The sequence below is a fragment of the Mus musculus genome, chromosome 9 (assembly GCF_000001635.26).
Source record: "Mus musculus strain C57BL/6J chromosome 9, GRCm38.p6 C57BL/6J".
In the NCBI taxonomy this organism is placed as follows: domain Eukaryota; kingdom Metazoa; phylum Chordata; class Mammalia; order Rodentia; family Muridae; genus Mus; species Mus musculus.
Window position 1 is genome coordinate 69,420,117 of NC_000075.6, and position 25,728 is coordinate 69,445,844.

Below are 25,728 nucleotides of genomic sequence, written 5' to 3' on the forward strand. Positions count from 1 at the left end.
ACATGTGTGTAGATGAGAGGACAATGCTAGAGTCTGTTCTCACTATATATATTTTGTGTGGATTCAGATTGTTAGGTTTTTCAGCAAACAGTTTATCTGCTGGGCCATCAGTGGCCCAAATTTCTCAGCATTCTGGAGATGGAATAGAAAATGGAAATTTTGTCTCTAGGTTCTATTTGCTTTAAAGTTGGGAGGCCTAATCATGTTTACCATTCATTTGCTACAGAATTATTATATGATACAATGATTTTAATCCAATTACAAATTTTTTAATTGATAAGCCACTTTGTGATCTTTACTGCAGGTGCAAACTATGGTCCTTAGAACTACAACTTCTAAAAAATGGAAAGCCTTAGGCACCACCTACGTCTACATTTGAGCAGGGTCACCAGGTTATTACATGCATTACATTATAGGGATATACCATTCAACATCTTACAGACATCAGTAGTCATACAAACCACACCATTCTGTGTGCTGATGGCTGAAATGCTGTGTTTGAATTTTTCTTAGCATCACTGGTGTGCGAAAGACGCTAAACCACGTTAGGAAAGCCAGAAACTGAGAAACAATGATTAAATGTTTTTAGATCTGTGAAAGAAAGTACCTAAAGTGCTAACTAGCCAAGTCACTTGAGTAGGTACTGTAAACCTTGTTTCTTTTGTAGCAGTGAATGGAGAATCCTGTTGGGAGTAGAATTTTCAGGCTGGGGATATATCATAGCTCAGTAGTAGAGCACTTGTGTAGCATGCACATGACCTTGGGTTTAATGTCCAGCACCATTAGAAAGAATTAAGTTTCCATTGGCAGAAAAAACATCTGCTACAGTATTCTGCAAGAAGGTACTTGCTTGCACATTCTCCCTTAGACCAGTAATGGGCATAGTCATCTTGCTCCATCTTCTTGATATCCTGACCAGTAAGCTCTAAATGGATGATTTGTCACATGCTTAGTGCTTGGAATAAAGCATTTTGTGTTGTAAATTTAACAATAGCCACAGTTGTTCTTGACGGTTATTAATGCTCATTCTTAGAAAACCAGCTGCTCAGGAATTTGAGTGGCTAATGTCTAAAGAGGGGAGGGTCCTTTCTCTTTTCTTTTGAGAATTATTAGTATATGTTAGTTATTGCCTTCTAGCATTTAGCTTTGGGCCTGTGAACAATTGTATGTACCAGGTTCTGTTCCAAAGAATCTGCTGTGAATCACATTCGCTGGCAGGGAGCGTGCCTGTTTATGTTGGTGATGAGGGCGATGGTTAGTGATCCCTTGTCCATCCTCTGCTTCCTGAATCCACCCCTCGGAGGCAAATGTAGCCATATCTTCCTTCCCAAATCCTACACTATGCAAAATAAAGTTAAATTTCCTGCAAGCATTCAAAAGTTACTGGCTATATAGGCAAATGTATTTTCTTTGGAAAACAAACTTTGTTTTTGTTTGGGTTTTGATTTATTGTATGTATTTATGATTTGTGGGCACTTGTGTACCATGGAATGTATGTGGAGATCAGATTTAGAGCTTTGACAAAATGCAATTTTGCATTGCAGCAATTTCCAGTTTACGTGCTACCAAAAGTAGAGTATCAAGGTTGTTATGGAGTTGAAGCTCTGACTGAAAGCGAGCTCTGTCGCTTCTGGACTGAAAGTTTATTGCATTCCAACTGCTCGTTTTATGTTGGTGAGTCTCTAGGAGTCCTCTCCCCTTTGTAACTCTCTTTAAGTACTTACCTTTGAATTCAGCTTTGCATACTTCCATTTTGTACTTCTTTGTTTTCCATTCTCTGCTTACGCTGACTCTGTAGTTAAGCAGTGACAGAGAGTAGTAGTGACCTAGTAAATTGATTAACACATATTTTGTAATTTTCTTATAATGGCATTGTCTTAGGATTCTCATCTTGAAACAGCATTTGACTTTATTTTGGTTTTGAAGTTTTGAGCAGAAGGAAATTAGCAGGACTTTGAAAGATGTTGCCAGGGTTCTTGTATAGTTAACGTGCTTCACATGACAAGTTAATGCTCTCATTATTCATTCTGTTCCTTCACACTGGAATGTTACACGGTGAACATCTCTGTCATCTCTTGTCTTGGTCTCTATACCAGAACAAGGTGATACTGATTGATCTGTCTGCCCTGCTAGCTCCCATCTCCCCCAGTCTTCTCCTTCTTTTGATCTCTAAATGTGTTCTTTCACTTGCCCTTTGTTACCCCTACATCATTGTTCTTTCTTAGGCCATCACTTTTTCCTATTAGTAAGTAGTTTGAGGTTGGAGCCTGGTAGAGCTTTGTATTCCTAGTACAGAACATAGGCATGATGTCCTGTGTATAGTGAGTGCTATGTGTTTTTCTTGCCTGATCTAGAAACAGTGATTATTTATTTGAAAATTTCCCCCCCCCCATTCTGAGTAACGAGTATTTTGGGGGAGTTCTTATTGTTGTTGTTGGTTATATATATAGCTAGCATCTGGATGGCCTCAAATCCCCAATCCTGCCTAAGCTTCCCAAGTGCTGAAGTGAGTGCTGTACTGCCATACCTGGCTAATGTTTTAGCGCTGGTCCTAGAGTACCTGATTGAGTGGTCCAGAATGGGATCTGGGTCTTCATGTTCCTAACCCGATCTCAGATAATAATGCTGCTAATCTAGGGCACTCTGAAAACCACCATGGCTCATAGTCTTCAGGTGCATTAAACACATTTGCTTTTTGTTTGCTTGCTTGCTTCACTATATATAAATATGCTCAACTCCTTCTCTAGATTAGTGTCTCTTGCGCCTTAAAAACTTTGAGTTGCTCCTTTAAGAAAATCTGTAGTCTCATCACAACTTCTCTATCTGCTGTCCAGTGTTATGATGTTTATCAAGTCTATAGAGGTGACATTCAGTCAGTCCTCACTTTACGCAGTTCTTATAAGCATGACCTTCAGTTATGACAGTATATAAGACTAGAAGTTGCATATAAACCTTACTGCCAGCTCTGCAGTCCACTAATTATGAAGTAGATTACAGACACACATGATCAGTGACTACCTACATCCCTTCTTTCAGTCTGTGAAAGAGGTCGCTGTGTACTTCTTACCAGTTTGTATACAGAAATCAAATATGTGGTGTGGCTCCTCCTTGTTTCCCAGTGATCAATTGTTTGAGATTTTATGAAAATAGATAATGAAAACAGGGAATTGGCCAGCAATGATTAAGTGGGGGGAACACAAAAGGTAGTAGTGCCAGAAGTGAAATTGTAATCAAACTTGCATGGTGGAACTGTAGAAAAAAATAGCTGGCTCAGAATGTTAACACTACCACTGCTCAGACTCTTTAATCGCTGCCACAGAGACTTGGTGAAGGCTAACTACTTAATGATGTAAACGAGAGCCGTACTGTGACATGAAAGACAGGTAACACCAGCATAAGGCTTTAATTAAGGAACTCTTGGGCAGAGTATGGGAGTTGATCTTAACTTAGATGAGAGTACGCCAGTTGCCACAGTGGGGAAAGACGCTTCTCTCTCAGGAGCTGTCTAAGGAGGCAGTGAGCACTCTTTGCACTACTCTTGGTAAGACTTTTTGAAAATGTTATATTGTGCTGGTTTTGATGTTTTAAATTGCGGTGTACTAAATGCATATTTTTTTTATATTTCATTCCTCTAAATACAGTTGATGGAGACTTTGTTTTGGTAAAACATGTAAAAATAGTGAAATTGTAAATTTTCTCATTTATTACCAAAATACATTATTTCTGCTTGTATGATCATTTTTACAAACATATACTGCATTTAAAGCTAGGAAAACTTGCATGCATTATGTGTAAATAATTCACAAACATAGAGGCTTCATTTTTGTTACCTAAAGCAATGCCTCCCAAGTGTAACTCATCTTAAAGTGGGATCTAAAAGAGATTGGTTGTTACTGAAGGACAGTGGCCAGAGATTTCAGCTTCGCAAATATGGCTCAAGTACCCCAAAGGCTGAGGAGACAAGTATCTCAGGCTCTAATAGAACTCACGTGGACTGGCAGGTTAGAAAGCTCCACTGTTGAGAGCTGTAGCTTCCTTGAGGAAGTAGGCCTTCATAGCCTTAGTACAGGATTCCCTGTCTAGTTAGTTCTTTGATAGACTGTATTTGCTGGATACTATACTACATACTTTTATGTTGAAATTTTTTTAAGGTAAGTTCTATTAGTAGTCTCAGGTTTATTTATCAAACATCCAAAAATACATTTTTGCACTTAATATCCTCTGTTTATAGCAATTAAACCATTAAAATGTGTCTTTATTATTAGGAATGTCACATATAATGAGCATTAGAGATGGAGAGGTGAAACTTAAGTTGGCTTAAGAAATAACAAATGACTGTGAGAACAAACGGATATGTTGTCTGGGTGGGAAGACGTCTTGTAAAAATGTTTCTAATTAACTTCTTTGAGCATAAAGCAAATGAGATTAAAGTAGGCTAGATATGGAAAGGAGGTAATAAACTATATGCAATTTTTGTAGTCCTAATGACTGATACCTACTTTCTAAGCAATTTCTTTTGACAATAAAATATTAGGAGTTAAAAATATAAGTAAAATCTGAAACATAAAAATATAAATAAGCCTAAAGCATTATTTCCCGCATTGGTGGGTGTAACTCTTCTCTTTTTTAAGAAAGATTTATTCACTTATTTTATGTATATGAGTACACTGTCTTCATGTATATCATGTGGTTGCTAGGAATTAAACTCAGAACTTCTGGAAGAACAGTAAGTGCTCTTAGCCACTGAGCCTTCACTCCAGTCCCTGGGTGTCACTCTTATGCTGTGATGTTTCTAACCTTCCTACAATAGTAATAGCACGGTTTTTCTGTTGACCCATGTGTATTACATTTGCCTCAGAACCTCCTGTGTCACTTGGTATGTATCACAGCATCTCTGTGCATGCCTCTGCATATTTTGTTTTAAAATGTACACATTACTTTCTACAACAGAAATATCATTTTAAGAATATAATATTTTGGATTTTGTGCATTGTAGATTTATATCAGGCATACAAGAAAATAAAACTTTGAATAGATTGCTTTACCCACAGAGACCTTTATGATTGCTTTAATAAAAAATAGCTATATTTTTATAAGTTTCATAGTAATGTGACTTTGATACTTGTAGAGCATCCCTGTGCACAGCTTTGACTTTAATTGCTTGTTTATCTGGTGAGCTCATGCTTCTCTTTACAACTTCATGAAGATGCGGCTGTAGTGAGAGCCAGGAGTACCAATATCTCAGCAGGGCTTCCTCTTAAATTGGAGGGTTAGGGTAATAATTCTCTTTGGAGTATATGGACATGTGCCAACTTTTTTATATTTAACAAATATTTTACCGTGAAACATACCATAATCTGTATGTCATTTTAAATTCAGGCTTACTTGATACCAGTGAAATATATCTCTCCTTTGAAATACAAAGTCCTTTATAGTTCTTTATAGTTGAACATCTTTATATAGAGAACCGAGGTAACTTATTTTTGTATTATTTTATAAGCACAATGACTTGGGTCATTAAGTTTTGTATTTTCTTTTAGGGCATATTGATGCATTTACTTCAAAGCTTTTCATGCTAGAAGAAATCGCTTCAGAAGAATTAAAAGAAAAACTTGCAGCACTCAAGTAAGGAAGTGCTTTGTGGTAGGCATTGAAGAGACTGAACTCATGTAATGTGATGGTGGCTTTTCCTTTACCTCTAAATACTGATGATGCTTGACTACTCTCTACATCTTGAGGTCTCCTAACTAACTCAGTTTACTTTGTTTCCATCTACAATGAAACATACTGCTAGCAACACCAGCCTTTCCACTTCATACACAGGAGGCTAGAGCCAGAGCGTGTGTTATAAAGCACAGGGAAACACACATTTTAACTCTGTGTAGAGAAGAGGAGGATGAGACAGCCACAGACTTCCAGCCCTCAGAACTATGTGACTGATTGGACAGGCTGACTTCTGAAATTTCTCCATCTTACCAAATGTTAGACATCAGAAGTAAATTAGTGGTCCTCAGAACTCTGAGTGCCTCATTGTGTGGGAAAAGCTTTTGCAGATAGTCTCATTCTATCACACAACTTGGCAGGAAAGGCTATGGTAGCATCATGGCCATTTCATACAGAGAAGCTGGGACTGGGAGTGGTTCATTCCAGCAGTGCTAAAGTCACCACTGTTAATGGCAAAGCGTCACACTTGAACCCTGCTTACACAAAAGTCCTCTGTCTAAGGATTGCTTTATATGTGTGCACAGAAAAGTCTTTCAGTACATTGCTAGCTAACCCCTTGCCTTACTTCTCTTAGTAAAAAAAAAAATTCAAGAGAAATAATAGTAGAAATGAATTAGTATGTAGCTGAGGCACCAGGTAGCTAAAATGCAGTGCTTACTTTCCCTTTGGCTGGTCTGACCCCACTCTACTACGTCTCTGCCATCAAACATGCGCAAAGTCAGTTTTCTTGGCAACTGGTTACAACTATTCTATATTTTAATCTTATTCGGGTATTTTTAAATTATATGATTATAACAGCTCAAACACAAAATACTTCATGAACATGAAAGAAAATTATGGAATTTGTGTCTCACCCCAGTGTAATCTACTTGCTGGTCCTTGTTTGGCATTAGTGGCCTGCTGCTGCTGCCTTTGACTGTGAACAATAGGCCACACATGTTATTAGTGAGGTTACACTTCTAGGTTTGTTTTCAATTTAATTTTATATCAGTTTCTCTTCTGTTTAATAGGATTTCAAGCTTATTTAACATTCTCCAGCACATTCTAAAGAAATTATGTAGGTAAGTACTTTGGGGTATTGGCATAGAAATTTTTATTTTTTTTGCTGGAAATTATTACAAGTTTGGATAATGTGCTGTTAGAAATAGATGAAAAAACTGTAAGTGTAAGAAGTATCAAAGTTGAAAATTAAAAATAGGAGTGAAAGATAACATGATAGTGTCTGGCTATACTGAAGTTGCAAATGTGTTTGTTTTGTTCATATTTCTCTCTGTCTCTCTCTCTCTCTCAAACACACTATACACATGTGCACACAACACACAGACACACGGAACATCTTGCTGTATAGCCCAGTTTGACCTCAAACTGTCAATCCTCTAAGATACACGAGTTTCATTGATTAGAAACTCAATATTAGAAATGTTATTTATTCTTTTTACCAAATAGTCATTTGCCTCCTTATATGAAATTGATGAGAGAGGGAAAAGCCTCCCTAGAAGCTAAGAATAATTCTCTGACCTCCTTTGTCAACACGAGTTACTTGCAGTTTGAAAATGGTGAAAATGTAGCTCATTATATTTGTGGGCAACTCTGTCTAACTAAAGCTGATCATCTTCATTTTAATAATGTGGAAAAGAACTTTTCTCTTTAGCTCTTTCACCTAGAGGTTGTGTATTCTCAAGAGAACATAGTCCACTACCCATGTGCCTTTTCTTTATGGTGGTACATTGAATCCCTTGGAGCTTCCCAGAAAGCAAAGAAAATGTAGTAGATTACATCAATATTTGTGTTAGTAGAGGATTGTGATTGAGGCTCTGACTTGTGTGCAGACCAAAAAGCCAGATCTGTATTGAGCTATGTGCAGATCTACTATGTGCAGAACTGTAGGCAAATTGCTTAGCATCTCTCATATTAGCTTATGCCCAGTTGGAGTTAATCTCAAAAGCTTGTGTGAAGGATTTAATATGGAACTGGGTGGTGGGTAGTATAACAGGTAGCTCATTAACACATAAGACTGCTGTGGTTCCTACATCTTCCCTGCATGTTCCCTTGCCTGTTTCTGACACTTTTGAGGTCCTGGACATGTCACATTCACTTTTGTGTCTCTAGTCTCTTACCTATTAGAAACAATATAAGTGTAGTGTTAAATGAATGAAAATATATGGTTTGAGTATGTCATGGGTTAGAGAGCTAGATGGATTGTTTACCCATTAAGTGATTGACATTTACAGATTGATAAAATGGTAAAAAGGAAATGATTAGATATGTTTGAATTTCAGAATAAAAACTTTGAATAGTTGCCTGAAGAGTATAAAGCAATTTTAAAGGCTTCTGAAATCTTTACTTTTGCTGGTCCTGAAATACTTTTCAAAGTGGTGTTCTCTTCCTGTAGCAGCTCAGTTTTGCTCTGTGGGGTTAGAACATGATGAGATTGGCACCATAAACCTGTAAGTTGAGTCTCAGTGTTGGATGCAGCTTGCAGGAAGGGTCCTACTTGCTGTCTCATGCAGCAGAAGATTCTTCACTCCTGATCTACAAGACCTCAGATGGAAAAGTTACTAGAACGGCATATAATTTGCATAAGGCACATTGTGACCTTCCTGGCGTACCCTCCAGTCTCTCGGTTCCTTGGGTCCCATTAGATCCCAGTTACCTGTTACCATATCATATCCATCATGGACGAGTACCTTGCACTTTTCCACCTAAACCACTGCGCCCTGCAGCACAAGCAAAGGTAAGATCTGTTTTACAATTAAATGTTCTGTTCTCTACTTGCTGTATGTGTGCATGCATGAGGCATTCAGTGCCTGAGTGTTTGCCCAAAGCACACTTGTATTTCCTTAGTTACTATTTATGTATATCCTCTTCCATTAAATAGTTGAGGCAATTTGTAAAAGAGTCCATATAATAAAATTGTGATATAATTAAAAATTGATTAGTAAGATAAAGAAATACTTAAAAGCAAGCACTAGTAATTAGTAAAGTGGCTTATTAAAATACAGTAAAATATTAAGAGTGAAGTTATATTATGCTAAGTATTTTATAACAGGATTTATTGAATTATTATTAATGTTATACTCACTATAAACCCTTCTAGAAATATCAGTTGAATAGCCTATTTAAACCTAGAGTTTGAAGATGTGCATCTACACTGTCCCTACCATGCCACCCATTCCTTGTCATGTCACTAGTTCAGTTTGAGCTTAGCCAAGGAAGGACGCTGCTGTCTGCAAATGAATCCAAATGTCTGTGAGCACAAATCCAGTGTGTTTTCCTGCCATGTTGCTAAACACCTTCTAGTCAGAATACTGAGGTCGTTCATCTCTGTCTGGTTTCCTGGGAGCTCCTCTAGAGCTCACACAAAGCTCACATGGAGCCCATATGTGTGTCTTGTGAACACTGTCTTCTTTTTCCCTTTCTCTGTTATGCCCAATTAGTCTGTGAATGTCTCCAACTACTTTTGAGAAAATAGCCTTCCTACAATTGCCAAGAGCTTTTTAATTGTTGATACTGTTTGTATTGTTTACGTTAGGTGGGGTTGTGTATGCTCTTCAGTTCTCCACCCGGTGTCACCATTTGAGAAGATCATTCTATTTACTTGTCAGTATTTTGGTGCATGCCAAGCAGCCATCTACCTCATTCCTAGTGAGCTTAACAAGAAAGTAGAAATGTGCCAAACTCGTTGAGAAACTGAGAGCATGGAGAAAGTTAGTTAACATTGTATTTACCTTCGGTTTCGGTGACTATTTTTAGTTTATAAATATTCTAACTAGTGATTTTTATAATCTAAGGAAACTTCTTAAGTAACTTAAAAATAATAATTAGAAAAATGTTTTTGAAAACCTATCTTCTAAAAAGATAGTTTTCTTTTAATTTAGAAACACTAATCATAGTCTGCCAACTATAACATATAATTCTGTATGGGGGTGTTTTATTCCTTTTTGGTGAAAATGAGTGGTTTAATAACTTAGAACTGAACAACTTTAAGAAAACTTTTTTTCTTTCTTTGTTTTCAAGATAGGGTTTCTCTGTGTAGCCCTGGCTGTCCTGGAACTCACTCTTTAAACTAGGCTGCCTCAAACTCAAAGAGATCTGCCTGCCTCTGCCTCCCAAATGAAGAAAACATACAAGGTGTTTTTAAAAGAAGTGAGTGTATAGACTAACTACAAATATTGAATGCTTATTATACCTTAGCATTTCTTGGAAGATTTAACTTTTTCAGTAGAGTAGTCAAATATGCTGCAGTGCAACAAGAAAATTTTGTTAGACAAGGAGAAATTCTGTGTGAACACATAAATACACATTCTAACTATTCAACCATGTGTATTACTGAACAGTGTCCAGTACAGGGGACAGACTGTTGCATAGCCCAGCACTGGCGACATAGACAGTTAGATAACTAATATTCCCTTGGTGTGTTTTAAAAGCCAGCAGAACCCCTTCCACCACAGCTAGCCTATAGTAAATGTGTGTGTGTGTCTCCTGGACACCCTGTTCTTCTTTTCTTTCTGTTATGCCCAGGCAGTAAACATCCTGAAGCCCTTTAAGAAATAGCTTTTCCTACAAATTCTAAGGACTTTTTCATTGTTCATTTTGTTGTTGTTGGGTGTTGGTGTTCACATTGCATAGGACTGTGTACACTGTGCAGTTCTCCACCCTGATGTCACCTCCCTGCCTTCCTAGCCAGGCCATAGAAACAGGACTTTAATAATTCCAACCGAGCTCAGCACCTGTAGGATTCTAGTCTTAGCATATATGTAGAAAGATCAGAGCTTTCTTAAAACTGGGAAGTCAGAGCCTGTGTGAAGCATTTGTCTGCTACACCTTCTGGTGTAGCCTTGCCTTAGTGTGACCATCCATCCCAACTGCTCTCAAATGACGTGTTTGTCCTTGGACAGGGCTGCAGCCCTGAACTGACACATTTTCCAGTATCTGCATCTGCCTTCTACGACACCAAGAAGAGTTGGACTGCAGAGTCCCATCTGCTCCCCTTTCACCACTATAGGTTCTATAGTAGCCATTTACTGAACACAGTTTTCAGAATGTTTGCCTTCCTCAAAAACTCAATTAATGAATACCTTCAGGGAAAACGCCTGCTGAGTGGGCAAGTGACAGGCATCTTGAGAGTCAGCACTCACTGGTCGCTCATTGCTAGACCTGAGCATCAGAGACCAACAGACACACTGTCTGACTGAAGCGCTCAAGTTTGCCCCATTTCTAGTCATGTAATTTAAAAACAAACCAAAAAAAGCTTAGGAAAGAGAAAGTAGAGATACTAGATTTTGGTACATTCTTAGTGAACCTCCATGCTGGCATTTTGTTCATTAGGCTAGACTGTGAGAGAGTGGTTTGAATGTATCATAACCCTACCTTCCCATCTGTGGGATTGACTGCACGGGATGTACAGAAACACTTCTGGTGCAAGGTGGCAAGGGGAATCTGAGGCAGATGTAGGCAGCTTTGTGGAAATGGTTGTAGGCTATATACAATTTTGGTTCTGTGTGAGGCCTCTAATTGGTCAGGAAGGTTATAGCATTTCCAAGTCTTCTCTTGAGGCAGGACTCTGGTTCTGGGCTGGGTACAAGTTGGAGCAGGCATGAAGAGGAGATGGGTCTCTCTCACCTGCTCTATCCCCTCTTCCTTTCTAGGCCTTTTCCTCCCCGTTCAGTTGGCATCCTCTTCTCCTTCCACCTCCAGTTTTCTTCTCCTCCGGTTTCTCCCCTTCTTTCCTTTCATGTTTTTTACTCCTTTTTTAGACTGCCTCTTCTCCCAACTTCTTTCCTTATCTCCTTGCCTTGCTCCATCTTATGTCTGGCCTCTTGTTTGTCTTTCCATTCCTTTGTATTTCCTCTCCCTGTCCTCACTTTCTCCTTCCTCTCTTGCCTTTCTACAAAATTGCACAGTGCTTCAAAGGTCTGGCCTTTCCTCGTTTTCTAATTTCACATTTCAGCATCTTGCAAATGTAACAGAAGTTTACAGCTGAGCCCTGCTCTAGCTTTTTTCCTCGTTGTTGCTAGAAATTTAATGTTTTTAAAACTGGGTCAGATTAAAACTTCTTAAGTTAGCCATGTGGCTGGGACTTAAAAATTTACAGAAGGTCATTCCCAAGTTGAGAGTCCCTGTGTAAATGATGCAGAGTGGCTTGTGTGCAGGCAAGTTGTGAATGTATTAAGTTATTCTGCTCTTGCTTCATCTCTAAGGTTGGTGGGACAAGAATGCCTACCCGTAACCACAGGAATCCTGTCTCCATGGAAACCAAAAGCAGTTGCCTGCCTGTTCAGCAAGTTGAAAATGAAGGAGTGGCTCGGAATAAAAGGAAAATAATGTAAGGGCTGGACCATAGAAAATGAAGTTTCAGAAAACCCAGTTATAACAGTGTTTAATGTTGAACTTTAAGGGGAAACATACCCAGAAGATCAGCTAGTGAGAAGAGTGTCTCCCCTCGCTATCCTGGAGTTCTTACAAAGTGCCTTGGAAACCTACTGACTGCAGGAATGGCGGTGACAGCAGGAGTTAGTCACTCCTCAGCCCTGGTGCACGGAGAATGTAGAATGCTCCATTAGCATGGCAGCAAACTGAATAAGAAAAATATTTTTATAGCATTCTTTTCTAAAGATCATAGGTAGGAAAACCACTTGCTGATTTAGGAACTGTCATGTATTACGTTATCAATTTGATTATATTGCCACTCAAATGAGACTGGCCCAATAGTTAAATATTGCCAATGTTAGAAACAGCTCTGTGCATTGTTTCTGACCCATTTTTGTCAGTATTAAAACTGCTGTTGATGTTTGAAAACTTGTTGAAATTCCTTTGTGGACGCCGAAAGTGAAAACAAGAAAAATCTTCATCTCTGAAAAGTGGCAAATTAATATTTTCTTACTAGGCAACCACCCTTGTGTTTTATAAAAACAAAAAGCATTCTGTGGTGTGACAGCTTTGGTGACAATATCTCTACTACTTTGCACAAATTCCATGTAAATGTGGTAAGATACTACCCAAAGCAGAAATAACCATGAGGATGCAGGAAAAACAAAAAAAACAAAAAAAAACACTTGATGATCCTATCAGACATGGTGAAGGTGCCATTAAGCCTAGGATTGTTTCTTTCTTCTCATGTATTGTGGTTAATTCAGAAAGCAGCATCAGCAGTGGGTTTGGCCAGTTTGCATTTGAGGGGACAGAATATGTTTACTTTTTGTTACCTGTTTTTTAATAAACACTAAAAGCTTCAGAAATGTGTTTGTCATTTCAGAAATACAAGCTTTGTCATCAATGGCAATTTTCTTGTTGTTCTTTAGAAGGTGTGTGCGCGCGCATGTGTGCATATGCGTGTGTGTTCCATGTTAATATAAAAAATTATACCCAAAAATTGGAGTCTAAAGAAGTGGCTTATTGCAGAGGACCCAGGTTTGATTCCCAATCACTTGGGTGCCGACAGCCATCTGTACCTGTAGTTCCAGGGGACCAGATGACCTATTTTCTGGCCTCTGTGAGCACTGCATCTATGTGGTGCACTTACATACATACAAACAAAACATTCATACACATAAAATTTACTTAAAAAGAGGAAGACCCAGGCCTGGAGAGGTGGCTCAACGGTTAAGAGCACTGATTGCTCTTCTGAAGTTCCTGAGTTCAATTCCCAGCAACCACATGGTGGCTCACAACCATCGGTAACAAGCTCTGACACCCTCTTCTGGAGTGTCTGGAGACAGCTACAGTGTACTTACATATAATAAATAAATAAATCTTTTTTTAAAAAAATGAAGACCCCAAAATCCTTTAAAATAGTTTGTTGAAATTCTTACTTTCCACTATCAAGTTTTCTTTTGCATTGATTTTCTGAGAGGTTGGTTACCTAAATTATTAGTACATACAGATTTTTGTTTTGATTTTTGAGACAGGGTCTGTACATAGTCCTGTCCTGTAACTCAAAGAAATCCACCTGCCTCTGCCTCCTGAGTGCTGGGATTAAAACATCCAATTACGGGGCTGGTAAGATGGCTCAGCGGTTAAGAGCGCCGACTGCTCTTCCAAAGGTCCTGAGTTCAAATCCCAGCAACCACATGGTGGCTTCACAACCATCCCTAACGAAATCTGATGCCCTCTTCTGGAGTGTCTAAAGACAGCTACAGTGTACTTTTACATGTAATAAATAAATAAATATTTTTAAAAAAAACATCCAATTACTGTATAATTTTTTTCCATGAGTACACTGTAGCTGTCTTCAGACACACCAGAAGAGGGCATCGGATCCCATTACAGATGATTGTGAGTTGCCATGAGGTTGCTGGGAATTGAACTCGAGGCCTCTGGAAGAGCAGTCAGTGCTCTTAACTGCTTTGCCATTTCTTCAGCCCCCTACTGTAAAAAGTTTAATGTAGCATTTCCTCAACCTACCACTCTCCTTTTAAAGCCCTTCACCTTCCCCCTAAACTTTGTCACATATATACAAATCCAGAAATATTTTAGTTGTGACTCATTTGTCATTCAGTTTAGGGGTGTGACAGTAGAAGATCCCTTCAAAATTAGCTCTTTTCCAAAGATGGACAGCATTTGCTGCAGTCTGCATATCAGAGGCTTCCACTTTCTACATGTGACCAAACCTCTGGACAACTCTGATCAAGTAGAGCTGCTTTTCCACTTAAGCTTAGCAAAGGCTCTTTTTAAACACATATTTAGTGTCCATTGTTGTTCTACATTGCTACAAATATGAAGGGATTTGTAAGCAAGGAAGTAATGTTGATAATACTATAGCAACATTTTTTACTGTTTTGGGTTTTGTTTTGTTTTGTTTTGTTTACTCCAAGCTGGGAATTAGGTAGAGTACTCACCTACCATGCCTGTGACAAAAAGTTCTGTCTAGATACATAGGGAAAAAAATGAGATACTACAACATTGTAAGCCTAAACCTGGCTCATTTGTTCTTTTATGTGAGTGTATAATTAATATAAAAGTCTTAGAAAACAAGTAAAAGAATTTGACTACAGCTTTGTATCATGAAGCATCCACTAAGTCACCATTATTGTCCTGTTACATTCAGACCTCACAGTATTGTTCACTTCGCAGTAGACAATAAACTCTTGAGGGAAGGAAGCATATTTGCTCATCATTAGATAATAGTATAGTATAGTATAGTATAGTATAGTTACCATGCTCAGTAGGTATGTGTTTCATTACAGAATGAATAAATAAGTAGATATCAAGGATATATGGTTACACGAGCCTGTCCCAAATCAGATTTTTCTTTTCCTTGTAGGTATACATTCTAGTAGAATTTCTGTGGTGAGTGCTCTGATCAAGTACATGTTAAAAGTCACCTTGGGTGGGGTTATATAGCTCAGCAGTAGAGAGCTAGCACGAGAGCCTGAGTTCCATCCTTACAACTACAAAAAAGAAGAAAAAGCCATCCATGCAACCAAGTCCTGATAACTAAGGAGGGTGTTTCTGACGTAAAGCTTCAGCTGATTGGTTTCTGTCTGGTTGCTGTTGTCTCTAGTGAGTAGGAGTTAGAGAAGTAAAGCTGCAGACTATCAAAGGTCACGGTTGGCTGAAACACAGGCTGTGCGCATGGAGACGACCGAGGAAACGGTGGCTCAGACACTGGGATCCCAGCCCACACAACTCGGAAACCAGTAGTGAATTTAACCAAATAAATAGTACCAGCAGGGCTCTTGTCAGCATTAGACTGCAGAGTGCACTGGCGAAAGGTTGGATATTACGAGGTAGGATTTGAAAATGGGAAAGGCCCAGAATTAATAAGTCAGCACTGTCAATCAGCTATAGCTTACCCAGAAGCATCTGTAGTGCTGGGAGAATGATAGTGTTACTCACTGGAAAGAAATAGAAGTGTGGTTAAGGAAGAAAGCACATTGGGAGTGTTTGCTATAGCCATTTCTACTCCCTGGCTTCTGGGTTTGGACACTATGGTTGCTGAGTGTTAAGCAACCTAGTACAGCATTGTTTAGATGACAGATACTGTCTCCTAGTCTTAGTGAGCTGGAGTCCAGGTGCAGCCCAGCTTACTGCCCCAAGCTCATGGGCTGTAATTGCAGTCATGCTGTTAACTGAAGACATCCACTTCCTCCAAGCCAAGGTTCACACAGATGTGTGTAGGTGGGCCTTAAATCTAATCAGACAGTAATTGGTTATTTCTATACCATTTGTGCCACTGTTGCACCAGGGAGTTACTATGGTAGCTCACAAGTATGAATCTATTTTTAAGCGACCATACATGCCATGTACACATTTAGGGGTGTAAAAGAGACTTAGTGCATGGGAGGGTGGCCATTCTTAAAGGAGCCATCTCAGCAGCTGGGCTACACAACAGGACCCTGATATCAGTTACTATCAACACATTAAACTAAGGTAGTAATGACTTGTATCTTAAAGAGAATTGTATTCAAGCTAGAAGGGACATCAATACAGATTTCAGAGTCACTGGCTAATCCATGGTGATTGAAATCGAAGCAAAGGGCAAGATGGATCAGCAAAAATGAATAAGAAAAAGGATACCAGGGGAAACTGGACATTTTGGTTGTACCAGAAAATTCCCAGAAAGTTGTGGGGACAAATCAGAAGGACACAGAACTAGTTGAAAAGGAGTCCCAGGTCCAAGAAAATTTAAACGTTAAATGACTATAGTAATCATCAGCAATCCTCTGAGTTAAATAGTAACTCAAGAGTCTATACTGATCATAAATGAATAAACAAGAAGGAGGGGACTGTTCAGTTCTATAAAAGGCCAAACAGCCAATGGAATGACGGAATTAGAAAAGGAACCCATTTGTAAGCACTAAAGTAACAATCACTTAGCAGTCAGCAGTTAAAGTTAGCAAGAGGGTTTTTTTGTTTTTTGTTTTTTTTACATCTCCAACAGATTTATTTTTAAACGAATGACCTAAGGGAGAAAAAAATGGGGGTACAGGAGTATGGACTAGAAAATAAATACAAATGTAAGCTGTTTTACTAATTTTATAACCACAGACGTACAGAGAATGAGGCCCTGTACAGAACACAACAGATTCAAACGGGGCGTTCCCTTAGCAAGGCTGCCGACTCCGTCTCTGGCGTTTGGAACTTAGGATGCAGTCCTTGCTTTTGGGTGGATCGCTGAGTGTTTGGCACAGATCATGCTTTTAACCGGATTTGAACAGAAGAATGGCCACGTGACCCAGGTAGAAGTAGATGAAGTGTTTGGTTTCGTTGTCACGTGACTGCCGAAGTTCTGCCCCACAATGCAGTGCCAGGTAGGGTTTTACTTGTCAAAACCCTTCTTGATATGGGCCGCAATATCCTTCTCAATGTTGTATTTCTCCAACGCCTGGGTAGCACACTCCACCGAGTCCTGTTGTATCTCTTCTGACATGTCTGCATTTTTGATCATCGCCTTCCGGTCGCACATAGTTACCGTGGAGCAGAGGCCAGCCGGCTGCTGCGAGCTCCTAGGGAAGGTGCGGGCACTGCTCAAGCAGCAGAAGACAGCCGGTCGCTACTGAAGCTGTGGCACATGTAGCAAGAGTTTTTTGATGATAAGTGGGAACAACTACACAGTCTTATTTTTAAAAATCACCCTGAAAATTGTTATTATTTAGTGAATATAGTGTGTTTATTAATTTACTTAGAGTTGAAGAAACATGTCAGAAACTGTCCTAAGACAGAAGGTAGCCACTAATAAGATTCAGGAACATAACCGTTGTGTTTCCTAGTTTACACCAGGAGAAAGTACAGTGTCAGTAATATGGACTCTTCCTGGCATAAAGATGTCCATCATGGAGAAATACCCAAGAGGACCCAAACCAGAGACAGTCTATAAAGCAAGTGGGTGGAGATTTTCAAGAATCCAATCTTTTCTATGAAAGACAGAGGAAGGCTACAGAGTTGTTCCTGGTTGTGGACACTAGCTAACTGACTCATGACCATGGTTTAGATTTGGTTCCTAGTCCTGTGGAGGGGATCATCAGAGCAGCATACCGTGGCACACGTAGGTTAGTGAGTATCGGTAGATGAAGGCTAATCTTGTTTTAACCTTGCGAGGCCAGAGAGTAGCCAAATTTGTGAAGTAAATGCCTATGTGTATATTGATATGAGATATGATGTCTAACTTATTTACAAGTTGGAAGACTTTTAGATGTGGAAGGGGCAGTAGGAAGCATTGATATTAGGTATATAAGAGCAATGTGTATACTTACATGTCTTTCTGCAATGTTGTTATGAATTTAGGGTTATGGCAGAGTAGATCTTTTTGAAAGGTACTATTTGCATTATTGGGGAATTCAGGGAAAATAAAGACTAAGTAGAAGAGTGTTATTAGACTCAGCCCTCCTCTGATGCTGATTCTGATGTGAAACAGCCAGCAGTACAGGTGAGTGGGGAGGGAGGCGACCAGGGAGAGTAGAGAGGCCCTGAGCAGAATGTGGAAAGGAAAATCAGTAAACCAGAAAGAGTACCCAGGGGAAGGGAATTGTGATTTTTAGAATGGTGTGAACTTGTATTTTTAGACTCATTTTTACAATACTAATTTAATGTTAGCCTAACTCAATGGATTCAGTCAGCCTGGCCTGCACAGTGGGACCCTGTCTCCAAGGAAAGAGAAGGGGTAAAATCAAAGATTCCGTTTGAAGGATAACCTACTTTAAAATCTCTTGAAGACAGTCTTCCCAGCTGCAAAGCTTGTCTGAACTTGAATACATAGCCTCTGCTTCTTCATGCGATTCCACCACCAAAACCCAAAAGCTTTATCTGCAGTCCTTGGGATGCTGAGAAAAATACCTGTTCACCACTGACGCAGATTGTTCTTCAGTGACAGAGTGTTTGCAAACCAGCCTCTGCACAACCGGCATCCAACATAAACTGCTGAAACAGACTTTGAACTGTAACCTTTTCCATCCCACCTATTAGCAATGCTTCCAATAAACAAAGACAATATTGTGTCCACTACCAGTGTTCCTGCTTCTAGAATTCATGAGGCGATCAATATTTTTTTTGTCTCCGAGGATGTCATCAGAAAGCGAGGAAGGGCTAATCAGTGGGTACAGAGCTTTTCTTGGGTAGAAGAAATAAGCCCCAAAAGTGCTGCTGTCCCAGAGGCAGGGCAGGAAAAGATATGGAACTGATCTGTTTCAACAAATTCAAAAAAAAAAAGATTGAAACTTAAGTGGGGAATGCTTAAGGAGTCAGATATGCTCACCCAGTTTGAACATTACATAATTTAAAACATGAGAGGATACTTCATAATTATGTTTGAGTTTAATATGTCAATTAAAAACATCATTTGGGAAGCACGGAAGAATGCATCTATAATAAAGAGACTAGAACGTGAATAGATTCAGATTAAATGATGATTTTAAGAGCTGTTTGTTTTATTGGGTGAGAGAGTTAGTACTCCTGTACAACTAAGGCATAGAATGCATTGGGTGCGAGAGAGGACTCCATGGATAAGAGCTCTGGCTACTCCTCCAGGGACCCAAGTTCAGTTTCCAGCCCTAACATGGCAGTTCACAAATGTCTTTAGCTCTAGTTCCAGGATATGGACCGTCCCCACTCTTCTGGCTTCCAAAAGTACTGCATGTTACATGCACATAGTACACAGCCATGCAGGCAAAATAACCTGCATAAAAATTTAAAGAAGTCCAGCTGGGTGTGGTGGCACACGCCTTTAATCCCAGCACTCAGGAGGCAGAGGCAGGCAGATTTTTGAGTTCGAGGCCAGCCTGGTCTACAAAGTGAGTTCCAGGATAGCCAGGGCTATACAGTCTCGCAAAACCAAAAAAAAAAAAAAAAAAAAAAAAGAAAAGAAAAGAAAAAATTAAAAAGTCCTTTTTAAATATAGTGTATTTTACTTCCAGTTTGTATATTGTAGAATCAGTCTTTTATGTTTAACCAAATAGTCTAGGGCCTCAAAATATTGCAAACACATTGACTGTCCTGCAGAATGACACACTAGAATGCATTTTGCAAGTATGTCTGCCCTCTGCCCTACCAAAAGTGATGAGAATTCTAACTCCCCAGTGCCTCTGCAGGCAGATGACAGTTCTGTCCAGCTCCAACCTACAATCTCACACAGTTGCACAACCAGTTAGTGGCTTCAGAGTACAGTAAGAGTGCTGAAGGAAGTTGTGAAATCTCAGAGCATTAAGCTTGACCGTCTTTGTGCCCCAGTGTGTGAAGGGTGGCGGGGGAGGCTAATAGAGTGGTCGGTCAGTCCCTAATTCAGTTTGGCTCTTTTTAATGCTACACCCTAGTGCCTGCAAACTTTTACTCATAAGGAGCCAGCACTATGTAACTTAGTAAGTGCCCGGGGCCAAAATGTCATTCGGCATCCAGGGGAGTGCTGAGTTTGCTGACAGGAAGCCTTCTGCCTCCCAGCAGCCAGCTTATGCTAATTCACATCCAGCAGGCTACGGCTGTCAGCTACAACTTTGAGGGGTTAAGAAATGTCAGTGGATAAGCTTTGAGGTAGCCAGCCCTGTGTGCGTGTGTGCATGTGTGTGCATGTGCATGCATGTGTGTGCATGCATGTGTGTGGGGGGTGGGGGGTGGGTGGGTGTGTGTGTCTGTGTGTGTGTGTGTGTGTGTGTGTGTGTGTGTGTGTGTGTGTGTGTGTGTGTAAAAGCCAGAGGTCAACCTTGGGTCTGTTTTTAGTTTTTCTCTACCTTGTTTTTGAGACAGGGTCTCTTTCTGTGTCCAGAGCTCTCTGGATCAACCAGTCTAACAAGACCCAGAGATCTCTCTGTCCCCATTCGCTAGTGCTGGGATTCCAAGTTTACCGCCATGCCCGGCTCTTTTATGTGGGTTGGGAGGGTGGGGGAAGGCGGGGTGCACAGCATGTATTTTACCAAATGAGCTCTCTACCAGTCCTCCAGAGCTGGCGATTGTTAGAAGAGTGGTTGGGACTAGCACTGAGGTTGACTCTCAACCCTATCTCTTCTCTCTTCAAGCCTGGGTCTTTTTATTGCTAAAGTCCTCATGCTTCTCAGCATATTCTACAGGCTAGCCACTTAATGCTTAATTTATCGAATAGCAACTTAAATAGATAGAAAATTTCCTTTTAGGTGGCAAGTCAGTGTAAATGTGAATCGGTGTCAGATTGAATCAATGAGGGGCATAACTACTATTTGGGACCAAACTTTGAAAGGAGTTTTGGGAATCTCAAGTTGGGAGATAAAGTACAACCCTGCGGAGGAGCACATACAGCCATGAGCTGTTGGAATAGCAGGTCACCCCGTGGGGTGAAGGCCTCTCCATTGGGGAAGTAGAGGAGGAGTCAGCCTACAGGATATGCTGCTCAGGGGACTTGTGGGGGGAACATTGTGGAACATTCTGCTGACATGGGGGTTAATCAAAAGCTTTTCATGGGACTTGGGGTAGAGTAGGCAACATGGCTGACCTTCTCTAAAGAGATTCATTGTACAAGAGATGGAGGATAGGCTGGGAATGAAGGCAGTCTGAGGGCAGTATGGGGAAGCTACCTTTTGATGGAAGCCTAAGGACACAGTGAAAGCTCTTCCTGGGCAAGCCAGCCACCCTATGTCTTTAATGCCAAACAAACCTGCCATAATTGTTGGAATGCAGCCATGCCCTGGCTTGGAGGTTCAGTGGCAAATGTCCTAGAGATAGCTAAGTCCTAGGGTGGTGAGTTCTGCATGCAGCCTTCCTGTGAACACACCAGGTATCTGTGCTTACTTGAAAACATAGAGCTAAATAAAGTACAGGCTTCTTTCTGCACGTTCTCTATGGAGAATTGAACTCCGGATGCATCATTTGAAGAAACTCTGGCTCTGAAAAAAGATCAGTGACTTTCCAAGAAAGTCACTTAAGAAATAATAGCTCAGGGGCTGAAGAGATGGCTCAGCAATTATGACAGTTATTACTTTTGCAGAGGACCCAAGTTCGATTCCCAATATCATGAGACGGTTCACATACATCTGTAATGCCAATTTCATGGGATCCAACAGACATGCATGTTGTATACACACATGCATGTAGGCAAAACATTCATACACACAAAGTAAAAATAAATAAATAAATTAAAAACAGCTCAGGTTTGAAAATGTATCTCAGTTAAGAGCGTGCCCACCTAGCATGTAACCCTGACTTGATTAAACATGGTGGCACATACCTATAACCCCAGCACTGAGGAAGTTGAAGTATCAGAAGTCCAGGATCATCCTTGGCTGTATATTTAGCCCATGGCTAGCCTGGATATGTGACTGAGAAAGGCTTTGAACTGTCTTCTACCTCTACTGGCATTACCGGTCTATACTCCTATTCAGCCCTTGGTGTGTTAGCTTTTAAGAGCCTTCTGTTGTAGCGTCCTTACCTATAACTATGGTACCACTGAAATGTCCACCTCAGCCCTTGAACCTTTACCACTTTATCCTTCCCTCCAAACAAGTAATTTTTAAAGTAGTATTGCTCTTTCTGAATTATTTAGTATATCAGCAAACTATAAAAGCTTGATTGGGCTAACAGATCTCTACTTTGAACCTCATATCAAAATGATTAAATGTCTTTAAAACAAATGCAATCCTGTTGCATTCATAAATCAGTGTCCTCAACTAAGGGCCTGGCCGTGGCTTTGTGTACCTTTAACCCCAACCGGACAGTTTTCTATCCTCCTGCTAACTTCTGCCCTCTTAGTCACCAGACTTGGCTGGGAGTGACCGTTAGCTTTTCCACAAAACTATGACCAGGATTTGCTTTTGACAGAAATACTTAAGCAGTGGAAGATAGTCTCACAATGGAGTGATTAATCATGTCCCTAGTGACCAACCTCGCCACCAACCTTTATTCTGGATGGGTGGTATAAAAATAAACAGTCACACCTCTGCCCAGCCACTTCCTGCCTGTCCAGAAGGCATGGGCGTGTATTCTATTTCCTCTTTGACTTTTAGGTTGTGCAATAACTTCAAAGAAACCTGAGTAACTGAAGCATTGGTTCAGAAAGAGTGGCTTGCTGTTCTCTAATGGTTAACTGTCCCTCACAGGGCTGGTCTTTTCTTCCTGTGTTCTCAGACACTTGTGTTTCTTTTCTGATGTTTGCCAACTTATAATTATTGCTTCCATAGTTCCTGTTGCCCAGCCCAGTCTAGTGCCGTGCCTGACACTTAGTGGAGTCTAATGTTGGCTGCAATAGATGAACCCATCCCGGAAGTCAGGGACGGTTATAACCATATTGATCCTGGCAGCTTAGCGGGGAGGGGCATGGAGGAGCCAAACCAAGAATGCTTCCATCTATTACAGGATAAGCTTTTTTTAATCTCTAATTTTATAGAAAAATATTTATAAAAATTTGATAAGAAAGGAAATTCATTCTCTCTGTGTCTGTCTCTCTGTCTGTCCCTCTGTCTATCTCTGTCTTTTTGTTTCTTTCTCTCTGTCTCTCTGTCTCTGTCTCTCTCTCTGTCTGTCCCTCTCTCTATCTGTATCTCTCTCCTAACAGTTTTTCTGAGTCCTTCCTTTTGAGCTGCATAGCCTGAGACTGGAGTTGTGTCTTTGACCCCACCCTGGTTGCTATAGCTGATGAATCATAGGAACCAGAGTCGGGAAAGACCAGTGAGATCATCTGGCCAATCTCCAGATCAGGGAGTGGAGCACTGGGATGTGGGGATGACCAAGAAGAGAGAGAGAGAGAGAGAGAAAAAAGAGTGAACTAGAATCGAGTGAACAGCTTTGCCTTTGGCTTCTAGCACAATCCTGTGACCCACCCTCTTAGAAAGCAGTTAGGCATCCATCCCTCCCGAGAAAAGCAGATGCTGCCATGCTAAGGGAGGGGGTTGAAGCCCAAACACCTGAATAATAAAGCTGGACTGGGACTCATTTAGTGATTGATTTAGCAGTCTGAGAAAATTGGAGACTCTACCTTTGCAGAATTTTATTAACTTCGAAGCTTGTAAGGAACTTAGAGGTAACCTGGCCCAAACTGCATAGTTCCCAGACGTTGAGAGACTATCACTGGGGAGGTAAGAAACCCCAGATGTACCCAGGGCAGGAACTCAGACCCATCCAATCCCACTATGCACAGTGTCCCCCCCACCCTTCCTGGCCTTCCCCTCACCTGCCCCTTCCTCCTTAAGTCTCCATTTCTTCCTCTCTTGGCTCTGTTTTCTGAAGAAATGGCAGGGGTGACTTTGTAACGAGCTGTCCACTCTAGGCCTGACTGCTGTCACCCTGCAGTGAGCATCGCAGAGCAGTGAAGCCCCCTTAGCCCACAGGCAGCCTGCCCGCCCCTTCCTGACATCTCTTCTGGAAATTTCTCTGTTCTTCCACCTGTGGAGACTTGTTTTCACTTCCTGTTTCTGTCCCCCACCCCCCCCCCCCCCGCCCTGCCCTGTAGATATTGTTAATGGATCATAGTGCCCTAGGCTTCCGTCGGTGTCTAGCTGAGCTCCACCTCAATTCCCTGCATCCTCTTATGGCCTAGTCCTTCTGCATCAACTCTGGCCTTGAGAGTAACAAAATAGGGCTCCACTCCCTCCCGCTCTCCCTATGCCTGTCAATGGTGACAGCGTGTGTCCCCACCATATGCTCCTATCTCTAGCTGTCACCCCTGTTCTCACAGGCATGTCACATATTATTAGGAATACAGAGCATTAAGGATATTTAACAGCTCTCTGGTGTTATTTTTAATAATGCTGTGTCTGGAAGGCCCAGTGGCATATACCTTTCATCCAAGTACCTGGGAGACAGAGGCAGGTGGATCTCCGTGAGTTCAAGACCAGCCTCGGCTATATAGTGAGTTCTCATATAGCCGGGGCTATGTAGAGAGACTCTGTCGATGATGATGATGGTGGTGGTGGTGATAATGATGGTGATTACGATGATGATAATAACTTTGTCCAGCTTCATTTGACTATAAAGAAACATTTTTAAATCACAGATACACATTTAAACAACGCAGGATCTGAAAACATGTTGGGGGACCTGTAGTCCAGTCAGTCCTTATTTTCCAGGGTATTGGAATGCATTCTGGGGATCCCTTTCCCATGGGTAACAAAATTTGAAGATGCTCAGATCCCATCTTTAAAATGACACAGGAGAACCATGAAGATGGGGCCCAGAGAGCGGGCAGGCTGGACTAAGTAAATGCAAAGTCATTGGGCAGGCATTAATGAGACCATGGAGACAGATTTACATATGATTCTAGTGCGCTACCTGATGACTTCTCTCTTACACTAAGCACCAGTCTTAACTAGCAGTGATCTGTGGTTTTGTGTTAGGAGGTCTAACTGGTAAGTTAGCACTAGCCCAGATCTTTGACCACACCAAGACACCTAGCTTTGACCAAAGCATAGGCCCAGGTCATACTGGTCAACTGGGGTTTAATTTCCTGCATGGCTGACCCAGTGTGACACTACAGGACAGATTCCGTGTGCATGCAGTGTAGCCACTCTGGAATGTGACATTTCTAGTCAGGGTTTTCTGGCTATAAACAATTGTGTGGCTAACTAATGCAGCTATACGGCTCACCCCAAATCTAAGGTTGGGGGTACTGACCCATGACTACATTAACCAACCTACTAGCTCCAAGGAGCAAAATGCCACTAAAGGGCCCCATGATAGGAAATCTGGGGTTCATTTCTCTGCTGTGTCTGATACCCATGACCACAGAATAAGGTGGGAGGCTCTCAGTTATGGGAAGTGAATTCAAGAAACAGCAAGAGCAATAGGAAGTCACTATATGATGTTGGTAGAGCCATTGTTCCGTCACAGAAGCTGGGGACAGGAGCTGGGGACAGGAGCTGGGGACAGGAGCTGTTGGCATACACACAGTATGTGATGTTGTCAAGGCTGGGGTCTCCCAGTCTTTGGCTCCTCAGAAACAAGGCCATCATGGATCGTGAAAACCTGGAGAAAGCCAGACAAGAGGAAATCCAAGAGGCTGGGGAACAGCCTGGGTAGAAACTACAACCATTGGTTTCCCTTCTAGGGGGTAGCATCCCGGCCCATGACAATGGCAGTTGACTAGCCAGCCATAGGTGGCCCAATACTTCCCTGATG

General features: G+C 40.9%; 1 protein-coding gene and 2 pseudogenes across 8 annotated transcripts in view; 2 read left to right on the forward strand and 1 right to left on the reverse strand.

Annotated features, from left to right (window-relative positions):
• Window positions 1-12,962, forward strand: part of Ice2 (interactor of little elongation complex ELL subunit 2) — a 35,175-nt gene extending 22,213 nt beyond the window's left edge. For 3 of the 8 annotated variants that reach the window (XM_006511573.4, XM_006511575.4, XM_006511574.4), the window contains 5 exons: window positions 1,545-1,674; window positions 5,541-5,625; window positions 6,735-6,785; window positions 8,200-8,458; window positions 11,925-12,962. In XM_006511573.4, coding sequence (XP_006511636.1) covers window positions 1,545-1,674; window positions 5,541-5,625; window positions 6,735-6,785; window positions 8,200-8,458; window positions 11,925-12,053 — 654 coding nt within the window. In that variant the 3' untranslated portion in view covers window positions 12,054-12,962. Of the gene's footprint in view, window positions 1-1,544; window positions 1,675-5,540; window positions 5,626-6,734; window positions 6,786-8,116; window positions 8,459-11,924 lie in introns of those variants that run through there. The other 5 variants (XR_379471.4, XR_003948073.1, NM_145618.3 and 2 more) reach the window with 4 other exon arrangements.
• A 3,903-nt stretch (window positions 12,963-16,865) lies between these two features.
• Gm7802 lies at window positions 16,866-17,247 on the reverse strand (annotated as a pseudogene).
• Gm18587 (predicted gene, 18587) lies at window positions 24,914-25,689 on the forward strand (annotated as a pseudogene).